Raw genomic sequence first — 26,579 nt, 5'->3', positions numbered from 1 at the left:
TTTTAGTTCCTCTTCACTTTCTGCCATAAGGGTGGTGTCATCTGCATATCTGAGGTTATTGATATTTCTCCCAGCAGTCTTGATTCCAGCTTGTGCTTCTTGCAGCCCAGCATTTCTCATGATGTACTCTGCATAAAAGTTAAATAAGCAGGGTGACAGTATGTGATATTGTTTCCCAAAAATGTTCTTAAATTACTGATTTTAAAAGCGCTGCTGGTATAAAAAGATCATTTTTAGAGTATTATAATATATTGCATGAATCAGCTTCCTGTGGTGTATCTTCTACAAACTAGCTTGTTAGTTTACTAATTCCCTGCCTTATTCCTCAAATAATTTGATGCAGCTTATAAAGATCTACCCTGTGCAAAAGGTAAGTATACTTAAATGATAAGGGTGGAAGGGAAGAGAAAATGCAGGCAATGGGATAATGTGAAACTTAGGATGTGATTGGTGCTCTTGAGGGTTCTGCATACTTTGCTATAAACAAGCTGTCAATTTAGTCTTGAGCTTCCTACTGGTGTTTACGAATTGGTCTCTGATCCCCTAGCCCTGTGTACAGCAAAGCCAATCAACTGACACTGGGTTGTGGTGAAGAAATGTTGTTGTTGTTCTGTCACTAAGTCATATCCAACTCTTTGCAACCCCCATGACTGTAGCACGTCAGGCTCCTCTGTCTTCACCTGCTCCTTTGTCCTCCACTGTCTCCTGGAGTTTGCTGAGGTTCGTGTTCATTGAGCCATTGATGCTGTCTAACCATCTCATCCTCTGCCACCGCCTTCTCCTCCTGCCTTCTGTCTTTCCTGGCATCAGGATCTTTTCCAGTGAGTTGGTTTTTCACATTAAGTGGCCAAAGTGTTGGAGCTTCAGCATCAGTCCTTCCAATGAATATTCAGGGTTGATTTCATTTAGGATTGGCAGTTTGAACTGGCAGTACAGGAGACTCTCAAGAGTCTTCTCTAACAATTCAAAAGCATCGATTTTTCATTACTCGATCTTCTTTATGGATCATCTCTCACATCTATACGTGACTACTGGAAAAACCATAGCTTTGACTATACAGACCTGTTGGCAAAGTGATGTCTCTGGTTTTTAATACGCTGTCTAGGTCTGTCATAACTTTTCTTCAAGGAGCAAGCATCTTTTAATTTCGTGGCTGCAGTCATCATCCACAATGATTTTGGAGCCCAAAAAAATAAAATCTGCCACTGTCTGCCACTGTTTCCACTTTTTCCCCTTCTATTTGCCATGAAGTGATGGGACTAGATGCCATGATTTTAGTTTTCTGAATGTTGAGTTTTAAGCCAGCTTTTTCCATTCTCTTTCACCCTCATCAAGAGACTCTTTAGTTCCTCTTCACTTTATGCCATTAGAGTGGTATCATTTACATATCTGAGTTGTTATTTCTCCCAGCAATATTGCTTCCAGCTTGAGCTTCATCCAGCTCAGCATTTCACATGATGTACTCTGCATGTAAGTTGCATAAGCAGGGTGACAATATGCAGCCTTGTCATACTCCTTTCCCAATTTTGAATCACTTAGTTAATTGTTCCATGTCTGATTCTAACCGTTGCTTCTTGACCTGCATACAGGTTTCTCGGGAGACAGGTGAGATGGTCTGATACTCCCATCTGTTTAAGAATTTTCCACAGTTTGTTGTGGTCTGCAGTCAAAGGCTTCAGTGTAGTCAGTGAAGCAGAACATAAATTATAATTTATTTCACAGACTTTCCTTATGGCAGCTTTCTTTCTAAATCATATTGTTTTGGGGTCTGACATAAACTTTTAAAATCATCTTTTAAAAAAAAATATATTTATTTATTGGCTGCACTGGGTCCTAGCTGTGGCATGTGAACTCTTGGTTGCAGCATGTGGGATCTAGTTCCCTGACTAGGGATCGAACCTGGGTCCCCTGCATTGGGAGCATGGAGTCTTAGCCACCGGACCACCAGGAAAGTCCCTAAAATAATCTTTAATGTTTAGATTAAGTATTGCTTAAGTCAGATCACTCACCTGTCAATAAATGAGTGAACAATGAATGAATATTCATGGGCATCTATTACATAGCAAGTGTAGCACTTGCTGAGTGATTTTAAATGACAGGCTTCTTTGTAAGTAGATAATTCATATAAGCAGTCCTATTCCTGGGTGGAGGGCAGGGTGGGGACAATATAAAATGCATCTTTCTAAAATGAACTCTGCAGTCCTTTGAGAATAATATTTGTGGTTGCAGTTTTTGCTAGTAGCTTCAGTTCAGTTCAGTCACTCAGTCGTGTCCGACTCTTTGTGACCCCATGAATCACAGCACACCAGGCCTCCCTGTCCATCACCAACTCCCAGAGTTCACCCAGACTCAATCCATCGAGTCAGTGATGCCATCCAGCCATCTCATCCTCTGTCGTCCCCTTCTCCTCCTGCCCCCAATCCCTCCCAGCATCAGAGTCTTTTCCAATGAGTCAACTCTGCGCATGAGGTGGCCAAAGTACTGGAGTTTCAGCTTTAGCATCATTCCTTCCAAAGAAATCCCAGGGCTGATCTCCTTCAGAATGGACTGGTTGGATCTCCTTGCAGTCCAAGGGACTCTCAAGAGTCTTCTCCAACACCACAGTTCAAAGGCATCAATTCTTCAGCGCTCAGCCTTCTTCACAGTCCAACTCTCACATCCATACATGACCACCAGAAAAACCATAGCCTTGACTAGACAGACCTTTGTTGGCAAAGTAATGTCTCTGCTTTTGAATATGCTATCTAGGTTGGTCATAACTTTCCTTCCAAGGAGTAAGCGTCTTTTAATTTCATGGCTGCAGTCACCATCTGCAGTGATTTTGGAGCCCAAAAAAATAAAGTCTGCCACTGTTTCCACTGTTTCCCCATCTATTTCCCATGAAGTGATGGGACCAGACGCCATGATCTTTGTTTTTTGAATGTTGAGCTTTAAGCCAACCTTTTCACTCTTCACTTTCACTTTCATCAAGAGGCTTTTTAGTTCCTCTTCACTTTCTGCCATAAGGGTGGTGTCATCTGCATATCTGAGGTTATCAGATAAAAAGATACTAAAGAACAAAAGACCACGAATAAGTTTTAAAAGGTGCAATTATTAATAACATCAGAATAGTACATTTCAGTCCTGAGTTTTAAAGTACAATAATATATAGACTTTGAATTTTTTAAGACATATTCCCTCCTTTTATAGATAAAGAAACTAGGACTGTGATTTGTCCACAATACTAAGGTTAAAGGCAAAGCCAGGACTAGAAACTTAGTTCTCCTGATCATACTATCATACGCCTATTAGTACAGTACGGTCTCATTTATATAAAAATCATATGAAATAACCCATTGATTATTAGGAGCCTTTGACCAGGGATTCCTAACACTGTTTTTTGTCAGACACTCGTTTCATTTTTGTATACTTCATTTTGTGAAGTCTATGTTTTATAAAATTTGTCTATAATACGCTTTTATTTTTAATTTGAAACATAGAATTGCAGTTATATATTTCTTAATCAGCCCAAACAGATAATTGTTACAAGAGTAGATGTAATTCTAGCCCAAACAAAGATTTCCATTTGAACTTTTGAAGCAATAGAAATAACCCAGAGAACTCTATTTCTACCTCACAGACCCCTGGAAGTCTGGACCCCTCCCAGCTTTGAAATTACTGTCCCAGTCTCAAACATCTTTCCCCAGGACACAGGGGATGACGCCTCCCTCTTCTGTAACAAACACGTCTACTGTTTGTCTTTATTAATGAATATGTTTAAAAATAATCATACCTACTTGTAGGGAAGAGAAAAAAATAAACTAAGGGCCAGGACTCAGAAGATAAGTGTTAGATTTAAATGTGCATCTTTGTATCTCTTTGGCTCTTCCTTTCAGCTGTCAAAGGTATACATGTTTCCTGGTGCTAACTCTAAGATTTTGAGTGTAGTTTTGAGAATCTTGAATCTGGTCTGGATTCACTTGTTTTTGGTTGGTGTTCTTTCCTTGTTTCCCTAAATGATTCCTTTAAACACTGAATTTCTAAAGAGCACTTACAGTGTAATTGTCTAATAAAAAGCAAGCCTGTACAGGAACAGCATATGTAACATAATAAGAAGTGTTCCTTTAATTTTCAGTCCCGTAGTGAACAGCTTTTTATAGCAAAATTTCACCTACAAGGTGTCCCCAAGCTTGGTAGAACATGTGCATGCAGCGTGTTATGAAACAGTTCTCTTAAGGAGCATTTGGGTCTTTGGATGTGTGCTTGTATAAAATACACTGCATCCGTAAGTTTGCAGCTCGTTTCTCTACGCTTTCTCTAAAAACATCAGAAGTTGTCAAAGGTTTATTTCGGTTCATGTGTAGAGTTTTGTGCGTGATTCTTTGTTCCTGTTCTAAACTGTTATTAACCACTGAAGTGAGCCTTCTCCCGGGTTTGGCCTTTTGGATTCACAGTGTATTCAAAACCTAATTACAGATTAGTGTGGTTTTGAGACTTTTAGAACAACTATCAGAAGACTCAAAAGGAAAATGAGAGTAGTGGTATCATTTCACGTAGAGATAAAGAGACCCTAAACATGAATGGGTGTCAAGTCATCTAAAGAAAAGAAAAAAGAGAAGGAACTTCATTCACTGAGACTGATGGTTTATGAGTTGGGGATTATGGGAATATTCATGACTCAATCAAGAAGCACAATGAATTGATGTTTGAAATTGTTCATCTTTTAAGTAAACATTGGATAAATGGAAAGTAGACTCTGTATTCACTACATGTGGAATTGGCTGTTTCAGTGTACAGAAATAGCAGTTTGTTAATCTCTTCCTGAGTTGGTTTAGTTTATCAAGTAAATCACAAATTTATAAGAATTCTCTAGCTATGTAAATATTTAATGCAAATATTTAATAGAAAAAGGAGTTTGCTCTATAATTAGCCTTGCTAATATATACACATTTTTCCGTGGGAAAGTAAGTTCTAATGTTGATAAATTAAATACCGTTAAGATTTGGGGATTTGAAAACACTGTAATAGTGAGACATTAATTTGAAGGATCAGAAAGTGGAAAGTGTTAGTTGCTAACATTCCAACTTGATTTTTATGCATAACTCAGTTTTCTGTGCAGCCAGATACAAGACATTGTTGGAACTTTACATCAGAATTTAAAATTAATTCAAATATGGAAAATAATGTTGCTTATTATTTGTAATATAACTTCCTTGCAAAGCTTGAAATCATGCATGTGTGTGCTTATATAGTCATCATATTTTAGCCTTCTTAAGTAAGGTGTAATAATTAAGTCCTCCCTCCACTCCCCCACCAATTGCTATTGTATTCTAAGACCTGAGTATTCTCTGTTCCGTGTCGTTGGGAGCCTACCAGCTTTTCTTGATCTTCATTGTCAACATGTACCCTGCCTCTTGTTCACAGACTTGCTCTAGCTCTTGTGATCCTGACATAACATCCTGGAAGCATGTTAAGTGCTTCTTTCCCCCTTCTTGATAACCTGTAGCCATCATTCTCCATGCCATACTTGTGGTAACTTCATTTATCAAATATTTATTGAGCATGTATAGTAAGTCAGACATTGTTGTAGACACTGAAGACGCTGAGCTTTTTTGGTCCAGTTTCCTGCTCTAATATTGTTCTCCAAGGGTCTCTCCAAATGTGTATAGATCTAATCTCAAGAGGAAGAAGTAATAATAATACTCATCTTACCATAATATTCATATTATGATAGCATAATATACATTTTTTAGACACTCCTAGACACAGAATTACTTACGTTCTCAGTTAACTATCTTATTTTCTATTTTTATTATCAAAATATCTTATTTCACAGAAGGCAAAACTTGCAACAAATACACTTGCAATAATAGCATTTGTTTTGTTACCATTTAGAATCTGCATATGGTAGTAGATCTGGTATGTGTCTCTGAATTGGAGGAAGGTGGACAAGGCTAACTCTCCAGGCTTAAAAGCCTCGTCTTTGGCAGTGAAACGTGTGGGGTTATATGAGGACCAAATGAAATGTGGGATCTGAAATCACACAAAGCATAGTAGACACTTACAGACTTAGAGAGAGGTAGAAGGTAAGCAAGGAATTCTTCGTAAAGGCAGGGTATCATATGTCCCCATGTCACTTCAGTAAGTACATTATATAAGTGAAGGAACAAATGGAGAAATGAGTTTTCCAGTTTAGTATTAAAACATTTATCACAGTTACTCTTTTTTCTTTTAACTTTTACCTCCATCCTCTTCTCTCTCATCTCCTCCCATTAATTCCTAGTTACTTACTAGTGTGCTTTGTGTTATTCTTGAGGTTTCAGGGCACAGAGGTATAGTGTCTTGATGTTCCAGTGGTAAAATATTTTGTAAAAACAACTTTTTAAAGGGATAATTGGTAGTTTTTTATTCTGTGGTTTTCATATATAATTAGTTTTTTAAAAACTTTATGAGGAACATCACTTATCTTGAATTTTAGAAGAATTTGAATTTGATTCAGATTCCAGTGTTAGGCACACGCATCAGAGTGGCTCTTGGTCTCTGTCAATACAAGTAGATCTTTCTGTGAACAGTGTCTTGTGAGTGATGCTACTGTCCCACACACTCACAGATAGTCTGTCCAGCTGAGCATAGAGGTCATTGACGGGGCAAAGGATGGATAGAGCTGGCCCTTCAGCTGCCTGATTGTACTCAGATGATGGAGCAGATAGATTGTGATTTACTTCCTTCATACAATACAGTTTTCCCATGTAGAAGTAGTTCTCAGTACAGTGTTTAGAGAGCTGCTAAGGCTCTGAACACTTGTTTGAGATTTCCATGTTTTGTGCTATTTAAGCTAGATGATTTTTTAAAGACCTCATCCATTTCCAAAATTCTGTGAGATGATTTAGAAAACTTTTTTCGCCCTATTTCCCAGCCTCCTCTAAAGAAGGTCGTCAACTGAACTATAGTATCTGAAACTCTGTAAATGTTCAGTGAAGAAGATAGGTGAACTGTTCTAAGTAACTATATGAAATAATTTTTAAAATAAAAATATGGCCTTTTTTGTGAAAGGAAGGATGTTTACTGGTTTGACTGCTAGTTAAAAAAACAAACAAACAAAAAACCAAAAAAAACAGACTACAAAAAGTATGAACTAAATTTCCTGGAATCTGATTTTTTTTAGATAGAAGCAAGGAATTCTTGCTTACATTTAACTGTAGCATATTTTCTCAGTAAATACTTTGTTTAAAATAATAGGGGATCCCTCTGCCCTGGATTTTTTTGGTGTGTATTCATCTCAGTCTAATACCAAGAATTAGAAGTTCTAAATTACTGGAAGAAGAAAATGAAAACATTCCATTCTTTATATACAACTCTGGTGGGCTATGCTGAGTTCCTGCAGTGCTAACAAAAATTTACCAAAAGAACAGTTCTTTTTATTGGCTACTCATCACACATGCTGTCTCATTGATAAAAAAGGATACTTATATCTTCGATTGCAGATTATTTATTTTTAAATGTAAAAGATGCAAATGTTGTAAATCAATTATATTTCGGTTTTTAAAAAATAGAAAAGCTGAAAAAAAGAATAAACACTGTAAGAGTAAGAATAGAAGGTAGAAGGCTTTGCAGTTTTGCCTTTAGGTCACCAACTTTGAACCAGTCATTTCACTTTAATTGATAATTGACTCACTAACATATTATGTTAACAGGATAAAAGTACTTGTTATCATGCTTACTGTTGTTGTTCAGTCACTAAGTCATGTCCAACTCTTTGCGACACCATGGACTGCAGCACGCCAAGCTTCCCTGTCTTTCACTATCTCCTGGAGTTTGCTCAAACCCACATCCATTGAGTCAGTGATGCCATCCAACCATCTCATCCTCTATCACCCCCTTCTCCTTTTGCCCTCAATCTTTCCTAGCATCAGGGTCTTTGCTAATGAGTCACATCAGGTGGCCAAAGTATTGGAGCTTCAGCTTCAGCCATCAGTCCTTCTAAAGAATATTCATGGTTGATTTCCTTTAGGATTGACTGGTTTGATCTCCTTGTTGTTTAAGGGACTCTCAGGAGTCTTCTCCAGCACCACAGTTCAATAGCATGCCTAACCTGTGTTTTAAAATAGGAGCTACCTGATTAAGTTAGTAGTGAAGTAGAATAAATCATGACTCTTTCTGCTTTTAATATTAGGAGATTGGCATGCCATGTGAACACATTTTGAAGGAAATTTTTATGTTTCAGGGAGAATTTGTAGATTTTATTTGAACACCTAAAGTGAAAACCTGAAATCAAATAAAATAAATCTGTCTTCGGTGGCTCAGGTGTTTTTAAATTTTCCTTCCTCATTCACAGAAAGAAAAGTACATTTTTATTATTTTTTAAGTGTTATTGCCTTTTTCATTTTTGTTGAAGGTACTTCCTATAGTTTCTTTTTTGTCTTCAGTGTTAGGACATTTTGACATGTAAAGTGTACATTTTAATGTGGTCATATTGGTTGATCTTTGTAACTCTTCCTATTACTTCACACCTAGAAAGTCATTTTCTAGTTGAAGGCCAGTTATATACTCACCTGTATTCTCTTCTAATTTTAAAAAGTTTGGTTTCATTATTTTATATTTTCCTCTGTTCCAGATAATGCTAACTGTGAGTACTTGGTTAGACCCCAGAGAATCTTAACAACTCCTTAAAATTATACACATAATTGTATGTGTATCTATATCTATATTTGCCTTTTTCTGTGTAAGAATCTGCAACATTTATTAGATTCTCAAAAGGATCTGTCCCCTACACTCCTCCCCTTTCCAAAAAATTATTAGAAGGGCTACTGCTATAATCTCTTTGAACTTTATTTGGATATCAGATGGTATGTCATGTGAAGGTAATTTTTCCCCTTTTCCTAAGTAGTTCAAGTATCCCAAACCATTGCCATCAAGAAATAAATTTGTTTTTAATTAATTTGTTATCTTCTTATTTCTACAGAAAAAGTTAGAGAAATCCAAGAAAAACTTGATGCATTTATTGAAGCTCTTCATCAGGAGAAATAAATTATAAGTGAGTAAAAAAATCTCTTACTGCATTGGTACTGACTAAACACAAAATTTATATTTAAAACTTACTTTAACAGTTTACCATTCTACTTAACTATATCCTACTTACTCCTTAATAATAATCTTAATGTAATTAAATAATTTAAAAAGCAGGAATTTCCAAAACTAGATTCTACAGTTTTTATGTATGATGTTCCTTTGAATAACTTGATCGCCTTGTGGCTGAACTAAAAATATCCCCTAGAACTCATTTTGAACATAAAAAAAGATGAACAAAGCTAAAATATTTCATGATATGCTGGTGGCTCATAGATTTTCTGTTTATAAAGAATTAAACTGTTGCACTCATTTTCTCATTGTTCGTATTCAATGAATAATCACATATATGTTCACTTGCAAAGCTTTTTATTTTGGGTTGACTAAAAATTTTCATAATTGCTCTTAATCTTATTTTCAGTATTTAAAAACATTTGAATAAACTTTTTCAATTTAAAATAACTCAACAGCTATAGAATTTAGGACTCTTCTGAATGTATGGGCTCTTGTCTAATTCTGTAATGTGGCATTATAAGCAGTGCCTAATAAAATATTATATTTGAAGACTTCCCTTAATAGCAGAGTTAATTGCTAATTATTGCTGAAAAAATATAATTAGGAAGTATTTTATTGAAGAGAAAGGGAAAGTGCTATAATTAAGACCTTATCACTTATTTAAAATATTTAATTACTTTATTTGTGAGTCCTTGCTCTGTAAACAGCTTGCAACACAGAAGTTAACGGAATAGAAATGTGAAAGTTTTTCTCCCTAGCTGCACTGTGTTCAGAAAAGGCCCTTAAATCAGACTGCCTACTTTCTTGTACTGTCGAGGCAGTATATTTGAGAAAGCAAGCTAGAAAAAGGAAGCACAGCTCAGAGCCAGCATCACATAAAAGGGTACACCAGCAATGAATGAGAGAGGAAGGAGTAGAAAGCTTTAGAATAATGCTTTGTTACTTTGTTTCTCTTTCATAAGCTAAGACAGGTATATGGATGTATACAAAAATGTGTCTAGAAACTAAATATTAATCATCTTTCACACAGGCCAAAAATAATTCAGTATTTTTAAGTGTCTGTGCTCATAAACGTTTTATACAATTTCAGTGTACGAGAATTTTCTTTTAAAACCATGAAATGTTATGATGTCTTCCTCATTGTCGTAGTTCCTTACTATCAGTAGTTAATGTTAGAAACATTTGAGAATCTTCTGGATTTGGAGATTCTCTTCATAAGCATCAGAGTTTGCTTGATACTTTTGTTTACAAATATAGTTTTTTTGGGGGGTGGAATTCACAGAAACCCAATTAAAAATATCAGGTGCATTTCCATCTCTTTAATGAAATAAGGAAGCCCAGAGCCAACCAGGTTAGTGTCACTTACCTAAGCTGGTCACTGTGACATCTGGAGTGGTTGTTGCTGCCAGGAACATGCCTTTTCCTACCAAAGTGTTTGTCCCAGGTGAAGGCCGAGACAGTCCTACGAGGCAGGTTGTGTACCGGAAAACAGTCCCAGCTTTTTTTGTTCCCTACTTGTCTCTGCTCTCTAGGGCACTTCCCACCCCTTGGGATTCATAGCTCTGTGAACTGTTATATTCATCTGTGAGTTGGACAGATGATCTATTTTGTATCCTGCACATCCACTTAAAAGAATAAATCTGGGACTTCTCTCGTGGTCCAGTGGTTAAGACTGTTCTCCCAGTGCAGGGAGCCTAGTTCTATAGGTTCCGTGGTTGGGAAACTGATCTCAGATGCCACGGGTGAGGCTAAAAAAAAAAGTAAAAGAACAAATCTGGCAAAACTGTAGCCTTGCTTCATTTTGACCATTTAATAAAAGTTGCCAGGCATCTTAAGGAATTTGTATTCCTCTCAGTGAGTTTTGAGATGCGTGTGGTTACTCAGCCTGATCATTTTGAATAACTGATACTTGGCGAAGATGAATTCCAATATTTTTTGATTCATACATCATATTTGATAAAACTTTTATTGTTCTGGTGGATATTTCAAATTTATTAAAGCTAGCAAATTAGGCAGTTAAGCTTCAATATTTTTATGATCATACAATAGTAAAATTTACTTAGAAATTTTACATTTGTCTCCCCAGACCTAAATTTACCAATGAAAATTCTGTTTATTTTTACAGAATCCTACTCATCATATAATCACCTCAGCATACATCTGAAGAAAGAAAACTCAAAAGTCTTTTGTCTTGCCTTTTTTTTCCTTCTGCTATTCTGCCTTTCTAAACATAAAATAAAGTCATGGAATAAAAATAATTTATGTGTGTTAGAGGCACTTTAACAGTCAGCTGCCTTTTGAATGGAAGAACAGTGGAAATGCCATTAACATTCTGTTTTATTGTATTTAAGTGACAAATTGGGATAATTTAAGTGGTGTGGCCATTAGGCTGTCCTTGAAGATAAGAAACTTGCACTCCTGCTTGTTGTCTCATTTCTAGTGGCACGAGTTCAACTAACTCTTTAGCCATCGTTACTCAATGTAATTTCTTTTGCAGAGAAAGAATGTTAGGTGTTTTGAAATAAAACTTACGGCAATTTTCTAAAGGCTATCAATTGTATATAAAATGATGGTAACCTGCTGAGTTGTTGTCTGTATCTGCAGTGTTCTGTGTACAGAAGCTATTTGACCAGGATAGCTCAGTTTATATTTACTTGAAAGAAAGTGAGTTAACAGAAAAACTCTTCAAATAGGTTAATTTGTATTACAATTCTGTGTGCATTCAGTGAAAGATTTCGGCCCTTCATTGACAGCTTAGAAGTTGCTTTAGAAGCTAAGAATAGCAGCTTACCTGTTTGTTTCAGTTGATGATTTTGTACTGAATTCATTCATTTTGGATGTTTTATACTTGAGCTAGGCTTTCTTGTTGACAGTGGTTTTTTTTTTTTTTTTTTTACCTGTTGACTGAGCTGTTGGATTGTGATGGGGAAGATTAAGAATCATCAATTGACTAATTCATTTAGACTATTGTCGAAAATTTCATTGAGGCCTCAGGAAAAGCCTTCTTTCATAAAACTGTGTTTTAAATGGAATTACGTTTCATTTAAATTATTTCAACAATTAGAATTATGTTGACCATTCCCTTCTTCTCTGGATGTTTAAAGAAAAATATAAAGTTTAATTCATTGCAGTTCAATTACGGTAATATCCTCACATCATTTTCATGTTTTTTTTAATAAATATTTTGTAATGGCTACAAGACTTTAAAGCAAAGAAATAGGCCATTTTTGACTTTCAGTGTTTTTGCCATTTAACTCTGCTTCTTGCTGCCATTTCATTACACCTTTAGTATTCTAACAAAAGTGTCCATTTGTGACAGTTTTTATTTTACTTAATCTTTAAGTTTCTTGGAATTACATTTTGGTAACAGTTCCCACATTTTTTTAAATTTAACATCAGTACATTCTTTATTGTGATCTCTATCAAGATCTGACACAATATGCAAGGTTAAAGGATACCACAAAATGTTTCAGAAATTGAAAATTCAGGAATTATTTTTTGTATACTGTTTGATAGGATGTAGATGCAGTTTTAAGCAGAGAGTAGCAATGTATTTTACTTGGGAGCTGAGTCATCGAGAACATTTCTGTGTCCTTCAGACCTAGGGACAGTGAGTGAGTGGGTGGGCGAATGGAGAGGGAACAGAGTGCCCTGATGTTCTGTACAGAGGTTAAGAAGTGACCGTACTGGTTAACTCCCTCCAACTAGTGCTGGCCAGTGGGTATATACCCTCACTGAAGCAGACATCATTCAGTTAGTAATTAATATTTTTGCAGTTGTAAAACACAGCAACTTTACAACTACAAATGTATTGCTAAAAAAAAAAAAGGAAAAGGACCGTGTTTATTTCTGTGAGCTATGGATAGGGAAAAATGCACTCAGCTGTGTTTCTACAGATTTCCCCCAAGCAAAAGGCTGATGTTAAGTCAGTGCTTTTATCGCATCTTTCTATAAATTTAAGAAGGGGTGGTTAAAGGAGATGTCTCCATTTCTTTGAGATCAGTATTTGTGATTTAAATATATAAATAATAAAATGTTATTAAAAATCCCATTTTAGAGTCCAGACATTTCCCTGTCCTACTCAGTAATATGACTTCTTTCATGGATTGTATATTGTTTTCCTTTATGGCTGATCTCACACTAAGCATGCTTCCCTCCCCACCCAAAAGCTATTTCTTAAAATCGGATGTTTTAAAAGAAAAAAAAACCCTCAGATTCTCAACAGTAAACAGTAAATTGTTGTGTCAGTAGTTCAGAAATCACAAATGATTCAAATGTCAACAAATCACTATGCAAAAGTATAAAAATGTAACAAATAGAAACAAATTCTATGTACAGAAGTTAAATTCTAATGAGACCAGGAATCATTTTGTTTTTCACCACAGAATTTGCAAGGAATAGAATGAACAAAGCTCTGTACTGAAGACTGAACAACTGTAAATAGATTTAAAAGGTACTCGATCCAGGTATCAATTTAAGAAATGAAGCTATGTAGGCAGTGAATGATGGGAAACGAGCGGTTCCTGCAGCTTCACGGTTGAACCATAGTTCAGCTGAGCTGTGGTTACAAGTGGAGCAGTCAGCCTTTCTTAGCTGCTTAATTATGTCCTCTTTTCTCTGTATTATCCCCTTTCCAGGCTTGACTCTGACACACTCCTTCCCACAAATTATTTAGCCTCCAGATACAAATGAATAGTGTAATAATGAATAGGGATCATTGCAGAGAGTGGTATTTCCTGACCTTATAATTTGGGAATTTTGCATATGATATTAAGATTCAGAGTGTAGGTTTGAAAGGTAAATCCCTTAGTCAATAATTTTATTTTTATTTATTTTAGATGTATTTATGTGCTAAAAGAAATATATTTTAGTTTTCCAATAAAGGGGATCAAAGTTTTGTGTTGTTTTTTTTTTTTACAGTTTTGATTCTCTAAGCTGGTATATGCTATAGTTTCAGGAACTTCAGCAATATAGAAATGTGCTTATAAATATGCTTACCTTTTGAATAATCATGGCTTTGTGTTTAAATATTTAAAACTTAGCCTTGTTTTTACTTGTGCACTATGAATGAACTTTGTATTATTTTTTAAAACGTTCACACTATATGTAGATGTTACTGCAATTTATATTTTGCCTGTGCTTGATCTAAAATCATTGGTGTAGATGAGTAATTAAAGACACTGAAATCATGTTATTGGAGATCATCTTTTAAGTTGTCTCTGTTATAATGAGGGGGAGAGAGAGAGAAACTTATGCACCCAGGATGATAATTGACTCCACAGTATAACCAAATTCATGGTCTAATAAGCCTCTTAACATGTGGCTCTTCTTGGAATGCTTGACTTTCACATGCCTCACATTGCATAGTTGTAATTCATGATCTAACCATGCTTTTTCATGTCTTGATATTTGTCAATACACTTTGGTATTTTCTTTGGTGAAATATATTTTTTAAATGTTTTTAATTGCATTTTGCTACCATGGCCATCATTTTCATTGATGATGCTAACCTGTTTAGTCATTTATGAGGCTGCCTAAGAAGGCATCATTAAGTCTTAGAACCAGAAGGAACCTTAAAGATCACTGCATTCCATCCACCACCCAATTAACGAGCTCCCTTTTTTTTTTTTTAAATAGAATTTTTCCCAGAACTTTGCTCATGTGTGTGTTTAGTTGCTCAGTCGTGTCCGACTCTTGGCGACCATATGGGCTATAGCCCAGCAGGCTCTTCTGTCCATAGGGGTTCTCCAGGCAAGAATACTGAAGTGAGTTGCCATGCCCTTCTCTAGGGGATCTTCCCAACCCAGGGATAGAACTCAGGTCTCCCGCATTGCAGGCAGATTATTTACCATCTGAGCCACGAGGAAAGCCCAAGAATACTGAAGTGGGTAGCTTATCCCTTTTCCAGGGAAACTTTCCGACTCAGGAATCAAACAGGGGTCTCTTGCCTTGCAGGTGGATTCTTTACCAGCTGACCTTAAGATTTGGTGACCATTAGATACATAAAATAAGACAGTGTGTGGATGTATCTTCTCCCTGATTCACACGGTTAGGTAAAGCCAAAACCAGGAAGAGTCTGTAAAGTCACGATTGCTTCCATAAGCGGCACACAGTCGCTGGAGTGTGGTATATTTTCTGGTGAATAGATGTTAAGACAGTTTTAAATTCCTTTAGAAAATTTAGAGGGAAGGACATATTTCAATCATATTAACAGTTATTTCACTTATCAGTGGTATTCATCCTTTGTGTACTTCAAGATCTTCCTACGTCAAAGTTTGAAGAGTTTGCTTCCTGAAGATTTAATAGGGTAATTTATCTGTTTTCTGCCAATACTTTCAGCTGAAGAATTAGCATCTTGGTCAAAGTGAAGTAGCTACCATGTGCCTATAAATAATAGAGATGTATTTAATTACGTTACAAAGTGTGTATTAAAATAATAATTGCTATTTAAATTTAAACAATAAAATATTCAACTTGTGATAACAAGTCATAAATAATTTCTACACATATTAGACTAAGTTGATAGATGTAGAAAACTTAAGAGTTAAGACAGGTACTATAAAAGTTGTCAGAGATTAAAAAGCAGAGTAGTGTCCAGAGTTTAAGTGTGAGTGATACTTAGCCTAAAGACACTTTTATAAAATAAGCTGAGAAAAGATGTACATCATAAGGCAGTGGGTTAAGTGTGTATATTGAAATGAGAGTTGAGTTACCAGCTTGACAGAGAATGTGTATATGATCACCCTGTGAAGCCTTCATGTGGGTTTTGTTCACATTCTACGGATCAGTGTTAAGGTTTATTTGGGGTCAAGTCACTGACCGGGGTAACTACAGCTTTTAAATGTTTTTGTAAACCAGTTCCTTATTCTGTGTGGTAAAGAATTCGTATCATTTGTTTTGTTTTTAACTAATTAACTTATGTGTAGCATGGTTCCTACCCAAGTATTTGAGAAATTGCAAAAAGTCATTTAAAAAATTGTAGGCCAGAGACCCCAATGAAGATCCAATGAAAACTGCCAGCAGCCTCTACAGAGGCATGTCTTATGGTTGAGTTAGAATATAGGTTTCTCTCCTTAAGAGTTCAAAGAAGAATGTCCATTTTGAAACTGTCTCTTGGAATAACTAAATCATAGCAACAACACAAGAATTAGAATTTTATCCACTTGTGAAAAATTATGGTCATGGTATACATGATCTAACACTTGCCAAAAGCTTGTGAGACTTCTAACATTTGTGAGAAAGTATGTAGGAAATAGGTTAACTCCATCTTCTTGTTTGTTTTGCTAAAGTTTATCTGAAAATTAGGCCAAATCAGAAAGCAATACTGCCTGAACTACTTTACCCACTTATTAATTTATCTAATATTATGCCCTTTGCTTTCACAAATATTTTATGATGCACCTGTTTAAAGAAAATACACAGCACCTTTTGCAAAAGTTAAAATGACATGTCTCAATTAACACTTAGGTTCTTTAAGGATTTCTAGATAGTTCAGGACCAGCCAAGTTTCCCACTCCCGAGCAAAGCATATAGTGCTTAAAAGTGTTAACCACTCAGTCATGTCCAACTCTGTGAATCCATGGACTGTGTCACTTGCCAGGCTCCTCTGTCCATGCACTTTTTCAGGCAAGAATACTGGAGTAGGTTGCTATTTCCTTCTCCAGGGCATCTTCTCGACCCAGGAATCAAACCCAGGTCTCCTGCATTGCAGGCAGACTCTATTGTCTGAGCCACCAGGGAAGCCCATATACACTGCTTCACTTCTGTCAAAGAGAACTCAAGACTTCACCTGTTTTTTTGCCTCAGCTACCAGGAAATATTGAAATGAACATATCTCGTAAGGAATGAACCTATTCATTTCTCTGCTTCCTTAGTTTGTGTTCCATTTTTATTTTTAATCTCTCTTTTCCATACATCTTAACACAGAAGTAATCATGGGTCGTTAACAAAAATGCCGTACTTAACTCTTTCTCCATTAAGAACTGTATTTGCCTAGAGGGCTTAAGTCAAAAGTTCTCACACTTGCAGTCAGTGGTGCTCCAGGTGGTATGCAGCCAACACTTCTGATCAGCACAGGAGTTCTGACCTGCGCCGTTGCAGCCCTCCTCAGGCAACTTGGTAGTCCCCCACTCCCGGGAGGTCACCATATCGATGCCGAACTTCGTGCAGACACACAATCAGCATAGTGCACTACAGCCCAGAACTCCTGGGCTCAGATCATGCTCCCGCCTCAGCATCCCAAGTAGCTGGGACTACAGGCACACACCGGCTCTCAGAGAACGTGCCTCCCCCTGCCAGCAGCAACACTAATGGGAGGAGGTGGTGCTTGATGTGTTTCGGAGGAAAGGTGTGCAGCCACCTCAGTCTACAGCGTTGCAGGGGTGGCCACACACCCTGAGAAGGACTCCCAGAAGGACTCTTAGTGTCCATGGAAAGGACAGCAGGGCCGTGAGCTATCACTGGCCGTGAGCTTTTGGGGATCTATCTAGAAACCCCCTGAAACCCTTTAGGCCACTCTTCTGTCTTTTCCAAGGATTAATCCCATGAAACTTCTTTGACTTTCCTTTTAAATTTTGAAGAAAAAACTTTAAAGCAAAGGAACCAGTACGTCTTGTGTTATGCATCCATTGTCACAGGCAGGGTTATTTCCATTTTATAAATGAGAAAATAGGCTCGGAAAAGTTTTAAGTAACCAATGCCATTCATGTGAATAGAGTCTAAACTGGAAAACAGATCTAGTTACATACAAGCCACTGTCCAAAGCATGCTCGCTCGCTCTCAAAAATACTTCTAGGAAAATGAACTTATTTATAAATTCTGAATATATTAGGGCACTGATATACCTAGAAAGTGCAATTTGAGCTAACTTTACAGAAATGCCCTAGGGTGGCTTTCCCTAACTATATGAGGTTTCTGCTGCATCATGAGAATGGAAAGCCCTGCAGAGATATGTGGTTCCCTACAGGGCCCTGGGAGGCAAGGTGATATTGAGATTCAGAGGGGGTTCTAATCTCAGGGTTATCCCAGACCTTGAAGTGGTAGGAGTGGAAATGAATACCCCGCAGTTTTCCCTCAACATCTTAATCATGTTAATTTTCCCATTTTACCTCTACAGATCCTCTCTTTTTGAGTTAGCCCAACTATTAAGATACAGAATTATTTTTACCTGTTTTCAAAACCTTGATTGAATATTTTATTTTTCCAAATTTTGACTCCCTTAAACACTTTCAGAAAGCTATTAACAGAAACCTTTGCCATCTTTAATAAGTTTATTTTCAGGAATATCTTATATACTCTTTAATTTTCTTGCCCTGAGACTTTCTAGTTTCCCAGGACTATTAGAATAGAAATAGATAATAAATACTTCCCTGCCAACATTCTTGCGAGCTTCTCTATCCCTCTGATAACCACTAGTGGGAATGCCTAGTTAAACATCCCTGCCCTCTGCAGCCTCTGCTGTATTAAGACTCTCAGCAGAAGCATGAGGCCACTCCCATTTTCATACATTCAGATTTCTCTTTTTAAATATCTGAGACACTGACATTCTTGCTAATTATACTAATTGCTCTGGTCACCACTGAATCAGAATCCTGAAACTGTGGGCCCATTCACTTCAAAAGTTCTGTGTTTTGTCACTGTAGCAGGGGACAGGGCATTTGGATCTCGTTCTCTGGGCCTGGCGGCCATCGGTGCAGTTCGCCAGCTGTGTGCCCTGTGATTGGCTGGGCTTTTGATGTGCAGATACTACAAGTTGGTCACCAACTTGTGTACAATGGGCGTGTTCTGGTTCATGTGAAAATCAACATCCTTTTTTTGTGTTCCTGGGTGACAGGATGCTACAATACTATTAGCATTTGCAAAGAATGTGCTCAGTCCAAGGGTGTAACCACAGATCGTGTGCTGCTCAGTTTGTGTTTCTCTATTATGTGAGAGACACAAAGAAGCTGAAGGCTGGCAAAGGCCTGTCAGATCTTGTAATGTAGCGCTCGACCCCCAAACTCCACTTGGCCTCCAAGGGGCTCTTGTTCCCAGTCCCACCCCTTCCCCTGAATGGGCTCTGAGGTAGGTAAATGAATTCAGGGGCCTGGTAGGCGGGGGATTCCTTTCTGACCTCATTCCTGTACCATTTGTTTGCAGGCTTGTAGGGGGAGAGGAGGACATTTTGGAATCCTTTGTGTCAAATCATTTTCTTGCAGGTTGGGGAGTTAATGGTAACTTTGTCTGAAGCCACCAGAGCAGAAAGCCTCCATGGCCGAGGCGTGGCATGCTCAACCTCAGAACGACAAGATGAGAATGAGGAAGCAGGGAAATTTCCATGGCAGATGGATATGTAGCAAGTCTGCATGCTCAGCATCTGGTGGCAGGCAGCTTCCATCTTCCCGAGCGTATGAGACCCAGCACCTCGTCCTTTAAAAATAGCTTCCTCTTTCTGAGTTACCATGACTTATATACCGGCGCCTATAGTTTGGATAATCTTTTGTGTTAACAGTTATATATATTCTGAAACATTTTCAAAACCTCCTACCCACCTGGCTGACTGTACAGAGTATGGTGTGATTTCCAGAGGAATTGTATCTTTTTTTTTTTCTACCCTCAGATTTACTTTGCTTATCTAGAAAATGAATTATAGTTTTAGAACAACAATAGCTCTTGTGTTTTTTTTTTTTTTTAAAAAGTAGAATAAAAAAAGAGTCCCAGAGAGAAGAAGCAATTTGTTCAATTAGTGGTCTAGCTGAAACCCTTGCCTCCTGACTCCCCAGGGAAGTATTGTTTCTGTTCCATGAAGATTTATGTCAGGGGACACAGATGTAGTACCTCCAAAGCCAATCATTTTGTAGAAGTTGAGGATCCTGAGAGTCCTGTGAAAGCTTCCATTGAAATGTTAGCAGCTGATTTTAAGAATCTTACTGTGTGAGTCAGACTGAAACATCTATAACGCACTACCCACACTGCCGGGTCGCCGTTTGAAATCTCTGATTTAAACTGTAACTTTATGCTCACCTCTGGCCTCAATGGATTTGAGTGACAGTATTACTAGGGCTTCTGAAAATAATATGATTTCTAGTCATTCTTAGAGATGCATAGGTTTTTAGCTTCATTTAGATACACAGAGCTCTAGCTTCTCTGATGATGCGGCTGGACTAAAGGGAGCATGTTACCAGCAGTTCAACTCTGGCTCAGAGAGGCTACCTGCAGTCCTAAGACCGGCTTGTTGGCCAAGTCTTTCTGGGATCCCAGGTAGGCTTAAGCACAGAACCTTGAACAAAGTGCAGGTATTGGATGGGCTGGCCATGTGCTAAACAGCCCTTCCCTCCCCTCCTCGACTCTTTTGAAATGGCAGTTCGTTTTCATGTTGTGAGCAGCCTGGCAAAGAGGCAGGTATATTCATAAAAGGAGAACTGGATGCCCTACTTCCAGCATGATTGGGCAAGTCAGCGCTCAGGGAAAACCCCAACTGAACAAGATGCACAGATTTACATAAAAGCTTTTCATTCTAAACATCAAACTGTTCAATTCTGAAAGTCACACTGGTGAACCTCATAGCACTTGTCATGCCAGTTTTTCATATTTTCAGTGAATTCTGAGTATGCAGAGCACATTATTTTTAAGGTTTATTGAGGAGGAGGTAGGTACTGGGCTTCCGCAGTGGCTCAGTGGTAAAGAATCTGCCTGCCAATGCAGGAGACCCGGATTCGATTCCTGGGTCGGGAAGATCCCCTAGAGGAGGAACTGGCAACCCACTCCAGTATTCTTGCCTGTAGAATCCCATGGACAGAGGAGCCTGGCAGGTCACAAAGAGTCGGACACTACTGAGCACAAGGAGGAGGTAATCCAGAATCTTGGTATTAAATAAGTATTTTGTATTGATTATTTGTGGCACAGGTTGAATAAAACCACCTCACTCATTAAAGCATGCTTTGTCATAAAGGAAAGTCTATTGAATACTGAGTGTGTGTGTGTGTTTCCTGGATTTGTAATCAAGAATTCATCACTGTTTCCAGAAAAAGAATTCTACTTGGAGAAATTCCACCAGAAAGAAGGCAGCTGCTAAGAAGGGCAAGGCCCCAACAAGCACATACATTCAGGTCTGGAGTTATATGTAGGAGAGCAAAGGCAGAGAACAGGCCATGCAGCCAGAGAACTGTGCTTCTAATCATGCTCTGTGCCCCCGTGACAGGTGGCCTTAGCAGAGCCCCTTCCTCCTCTGGATACTCCCGAAGGCCTCCAGCCCAGATGGCCTATGAGCTTCTGCCATTGATTACACTTGGCATCTAAAAATGTTTTCCCAAACCCAGAGAAAAATATCTCCTGGTCCAGCTAAATCAGGACAGGACATTTTCCAGATTACATTCTCTTTTCAGTGGAAAGCATCATATTTGCCTCCAAACTGGGTACAAGGTGTTCCCTAAATCCTCCTAAATAATGATAGAAACATTTGCTAAGTGCTGATTATGTGTCAGGTCCTACTGTAAACCCTTAGCCTCCATGAACGCTGTTGGTTTCCACAGCTCTGAGAGCTAGATTCTGGTATTTCCCCCTTTTATAGATAGGACGGGAAGAAAAAGAAATGGAGTCTCTGAGTTGTTCAAGTTGTCAGAGTTTGCTTGGCTCGTCAGTGGCAAAGTGGGGATTTCCACCTGGGATATCTGGCTTCTTGTGTCTGTACACTTAACCACCGCCCTGGAAACTGCCTCTCCACTAGGAATGGCCTACTTCGCTTAGCAGGAAGCCTGAGGCTGAAGCTGCTGTTGGAAAAGGGCGTCAGAGAAGTTTGAGAGGCTGTGAGTTCAGAAGGCAGGCATTTGAGAGTCGTAGATAAGAAAAGTTCCAGCTCCCTCGGGAATGTTTGCAAACAGAACATTTTTCTATTTCTAGGACTCATTGCTGCACCTCACCACACCGGAGACCTTGGGAACCGGGCCGCCCAGTCTTGGGATCCCCTGACTGCCAAGGAGACAGTTCACGCCCAGATCTCTTCCCTGCCAGAGGGAAGGGCACGAGCTTAATTTGCACGGGAACATGGGAGGGAAGTAGGGCCCAGTAGGTCTTTGAAGACTGTGGATTGGCTGTCTGGGAGGGCACAGTGCGAGCTGTATGAATCCTCATGTTCCTGGGGGCGCAGAGGGACTGGCTCAGTATTGCCTACTGGGCCTGCTAACAGGCCATGCTTTATCATGTGAGTATAAGCAAACTTGGCTTTGGGGCATCGTATTCAGTATGCCTGCTTGAGTTAGCTATTTTTATGTTTTTCTAACTTGAACACGTTTTCCTTCATCGTCCACTTTTATACCACCACTTTATACCTCCACTCCATCCTCCATTGTATACCAGCACTTTAACTTACTGTCTTCCGAATACTTTGTGTAGAGTTATCTGGAAATAAAGCAGGTTAACTTTTTAAATGTCCTTGAATCCCAGAATCTAGAAATAAATCATCATCTCCCGTGAACCCTATATATCTGTAAACTATACACTATCTTTCTTTCATTCTCAGCCAAGCTCCTTGAAAGAGAAATCACCACCATATTCCTCCTTTAACTCACTCCAAGCTGGCGTTTTCTTTGCCAGCTGGGCCTCCCTCCTCCATGCCATCACTGCCTCCACCACTGCTTCTCCGTGCTAATCCCCCCAAACACTTCTATACTTATTTTGTTTGACTCATTAAGGCCAGTTAATACTTTGTGACATCGGTTCTCTCTCTCTCCCTGTCAACTCATTTCTTTGACTTCTGTCCTTTTGTGACCCCACTTTCTCCTCGTCCTCCATCTTAGAATGGCTGCTGGTTGTCAGGACTGTTCACCCCGCCCCCCAAGGGTGGGCCTTTCTCGGAGTGCTCCCTTGGAACTCTCCTCTTCTGCCTCCATTCCTCCCGCCTGCCCAACTTCCAGCCACATTGCTTGTGACTCTAAACTCTCCAGTTCCATCCTGTTCCTCTCTCTCCATACCAAACACCAGCTCCAACTCCCTACCTGCATGTACCCTAGACGTCTTACACTCAACTTGTCCAAAGTGCAAGCACCCCTTTCTTCATTAAACCTGTTCCTTCTCCAGATTTCACTGTTTTGGTGACAGGCACTGTGATGGCTGACAAGACAAACACCCAGGACTCCCCTGTTCCTGATACAAACAACAGACCTAGTCATCAGTGTCTGCGGTTTTGACCTCAGTATCTTTCCTCCTGGCTCTCCACACTTCAGATGGCCCCATAGCTCGTCTCTATTCCCGCCACATGCCTTCATTCTCACTTCTCTTAAGCATCCTTTACACTCTTGCCAGAAAGAAGAATCTAAAATGCAAACATGACCATTTTTGATTAAATCTGTCTCCAGATAACTTTCAAATAAAGTTCAAAATCTTTAGCACAGAACTCCTCAGGGGATGGGATCTGCCCATTTCTCCAGCAATTCCAGTCACCCCTCTCAGCCCACATCCATATGGAGAACTACAGACCTTCCTGCAATCAGCCCGCCTTCCTGCCCACACACTGCTCAGGATGGAATGTCCTCCTTGCTCTGATAACTCTCATCCCATCCTTGGGGACCCTGCTCTAGCACCACTTCCTCTGGGAGACTTCTGTGCCCCCTCCCTGCCTCCCACCTGAATTGGCTGCTTTCCCGTTGGCACCCACTCGTGTATCTGTCTTGATACAGCATAGTGCACTGGGATTGCTACTTCATCCACATGTTTTTTCATGGGATTGGAGGATATTTAAGGGCAGACACCGAGTGTTACGGATCTCCTTATCCCTAGCATTTAGCACAACATCTGGCACATGACAAATATTAAAAAATTATTTAAATGAGTGAACTTTTCATGTCTATAAAACATGTATTATGTAGACATTGAGTTATGTATAAGGTATGGTAACATTTACTGCTATCTGTATGTTTACTCGTTTATGTGTTGTGATCACATGTATGTGTTCTGTTTTTTCATTTGCTATCTCGTATAAATAATTAACTTTTCACTTCAGTTGGCAAAAAAACATTTATGCACCCATAAACCAGGATTTGCTATAATTTGGAATGTCCTTTGCATCTTGATTAATTTCCTCATTGATAAAATATGAGGATTTGATTGGCTGTTCACTAAAGGTCCTTCTGATGCTGACATTTGTAAAAACCTTTGATATTATTTTGACATAAAACTGCCTTTTCTAAATAAAACTGCCCTGAATTGGGATATAGCTTTCAGAGTTATTATCTCACTTGATCTTTAAAATATAAGGTAGTCATTGTGATGAAATGAGTACATTTCAGTTATTGGCTTATTTTAAGCATTTGTCCAACCTTAATCAAATGACTTGATTCTAGCACTAAATTTCTGCAGTATTTATCACTGCAACACAGGATACATTGCTAATTCCTTTAACTATCAGAGCTATGCTCAAGATACAAACCATTTTCAGAGGGAAATCCTCTTCCTTTTTGGTGTCTGGAATCTCTTCTAGAGTAACTGCCGTCTTAGATGCCAAGTCTCTACATCAGCAGCTGAGAGAGTGGTCCATGGGCCCCCGGTGGTCCTTAAGACCCTTTCAGTAATCACATGGTCAACGTGATGTTATAACAGCACTGGTATTGTGGTTCTTCTCTTCACTATGTCGACATTCACTGGCTCTGTGAAAGCGGTGTGGGTAACAGCGCTCAGCATGAATCAAGACAATGGCACGACCTGTCCTAATGGGTGCTGTGTGTGTCATCTTTACTAAGATGCACTCATGGTTTAAAACAGAAAAAATAAGCTAGTTCAGTTAAAGAGTGATTTGATGAAATAGTAAACATCATTTTATTAATTTGTATTGCTATGTTATCAGTGTATTTTCTTGATTTTTAGCTTTATTTAATCTCAACCCTTAAGTACTTTTTTAAAATAGTCTGTGACAAATTAGGAGTGTCACATAAAAAACTGTTTGCAATCCAGAATATGATGGTCATATTGATAAAAGGTACTTGTGCAATTATTTGACTTAGGACCGAAACTGTCATTTTCTTCAAGGAATATCATTTTGCTTAAAAGAATGACTAATAGACTGTGGTAGTTCAAGCTGACTCATAAGGCAGATATTTTCTCAAAAAGAAAAGGGAACCTGCCGCTTCAAGGAAAACCTCTGCTGTATTGGTTACCAACGGTAAAACTGACACATTTAAGCCAAAATGAGAATTTGGAAAAACATTACGAGTCTGATAGCTTCTCAGTGTTTTTCTGATGAGATGGAAGATGGTATCCAGGAATGCGATTTTTTGGTTATTGTCAAAAGAAATGTGTCAGTCGGAAGATCTGCATAACCAAGGAAACCAGTATTTTCTGATCAGCTAGTGTGTGACAGATCTAGAACAGGCATGGGGGGAAGCTCCTCTCTAAGCAGGGGGTGGACCGAGGGATTTTATGTCACAGAGGATACGTTCACTGATTTGGCAAGTGTTGGTGTCGCATCAAGGAAGCTGCACGATTACCTGGAAAGGTGATTCCTATTCTCTTTGTTTTTTCTCATCTCATTATTGTGTGAGGCCAAGTTTTCTTCACCGCCTTCAACCAAAGCAACATATTGCGACAGACTGAATCTAGAAGCAGATAGAAGAATCCATTTATCTCCTATCAAGCTGGATATTCAAAAGGATTGCAAAGGACTTTTAGAAGCCTACTCTTGTCACTACATTCCTTTGTTTTTCATAAGAAATATAATTTATGTTAAAACATGGAATCGTTTTATTTTTTTTAATTTATTAGAGTATTTATTTTTTATGTTTCAGTTTCTAATATATCAATATCAAATATTAAATATCAATAGACATAAACCCATGTCAGCAAAAACTTTGGCATGCACAGTGCTTTTTAAAAGATTAAAACTTTGAAAATGATTGCTTTGTACTATAAGGCTTAGCAATAGGATCAGAGCCTTTGTTTAAAATATCTGCAGCAATGCCGACCCCATAAGAACTGTTTGTTGCTTAGCCTGAATGCAGGATATATTTTAAATACAATGGCAAGAGTAGAAGGAAGTCTAGTGAGTGAAGTAATCATTGCTATGTGAGTTGTACATTCAACCATTTTAAAGCACAGGTTAAGGAAACTTAAACCAGGGATGACATTTCAATGCAGTGCATAGTGTTTTTGTTTGAAGACTCATCATCTCACCATTCCCGGGGATGGGGTAGGGAGCAAAGAGTTTCAGGCCTTAGTTTCTTTCGTGTTTTTTTTTTTTTTCTTTTTTACATTACATTGTTTTTATTTATTTAGAATCCTTTTTTACTTGAGTGTAGTTGCTTCACAATTTTGTGTTATTTTCTACTGTCCAGCAAAATGAATCAGCCAGACATGTACGTATATGCCCTGCCTTGTGGGTTTCCTTCCAGACATGTATGTATATGCCCTGCCTTTTGGGTTTCCTTCCAGTCACCACTGAGGCTGTAGAAGAGTTCGGTGTGCTACACAGTAGTTCTCACTTGTTATCTATTTGATACATAGTATCAATAGTGTATATGTGTCAGGCCTCAGTTTCAAGACCTGTGCTTCCCCTG

The 26,579-nt window shown here is 38.4% G+C and overlaps 1 protein-coding gene across 1 annotated transcript in view; it reads left to right on the top strand.

Moving 5' to 3' along the window:
• The window catches only part of OPA1 (optic atrophy 1 (autosomal dominant)), an 87,036-nt gene extending 72,506 nt beyond the window's left edge, over positions 1–14,530 (top strand). The window contains exons 31-32 of the mRNA XM_010834417.1: positions 8,942–9,013; positions 11,186–14,530. Coding sequence (XP_010832719.1) covers positions 8,942–9,006 — 65 coding nt within the window. The 3' untranslated portion in view covers positions 9,007–9,013; positions 11,186–14,530. The remainder of the gene's footprint in view (positions 1–8,941; positions 9,014–11,185) is intronic.
• Positions 14,531–26,579: the final 12,049 nt, after the last annotated feature.

This window comes from Bison bison, unplaced genomic scaffold (assembly GCF_000754665.1).
Source record: "Bison bison bison isolate TAMUID 2011002044 unplaced genomic scaffold, Bison_UMD1.0 scf7180017864032, whole genome shotgun sequence".
Lineage (NCBI taxonomy): Eukaryota > Metazoa > Chordata > Mammalia > Artiodactyla > Bovidae > Bison > Bison bison.
The sequence above is the reverse complement of the archived record's forward strand: the minus strand, read 5'-3'. Positions and strand labels throughout refer to the sequence as shown.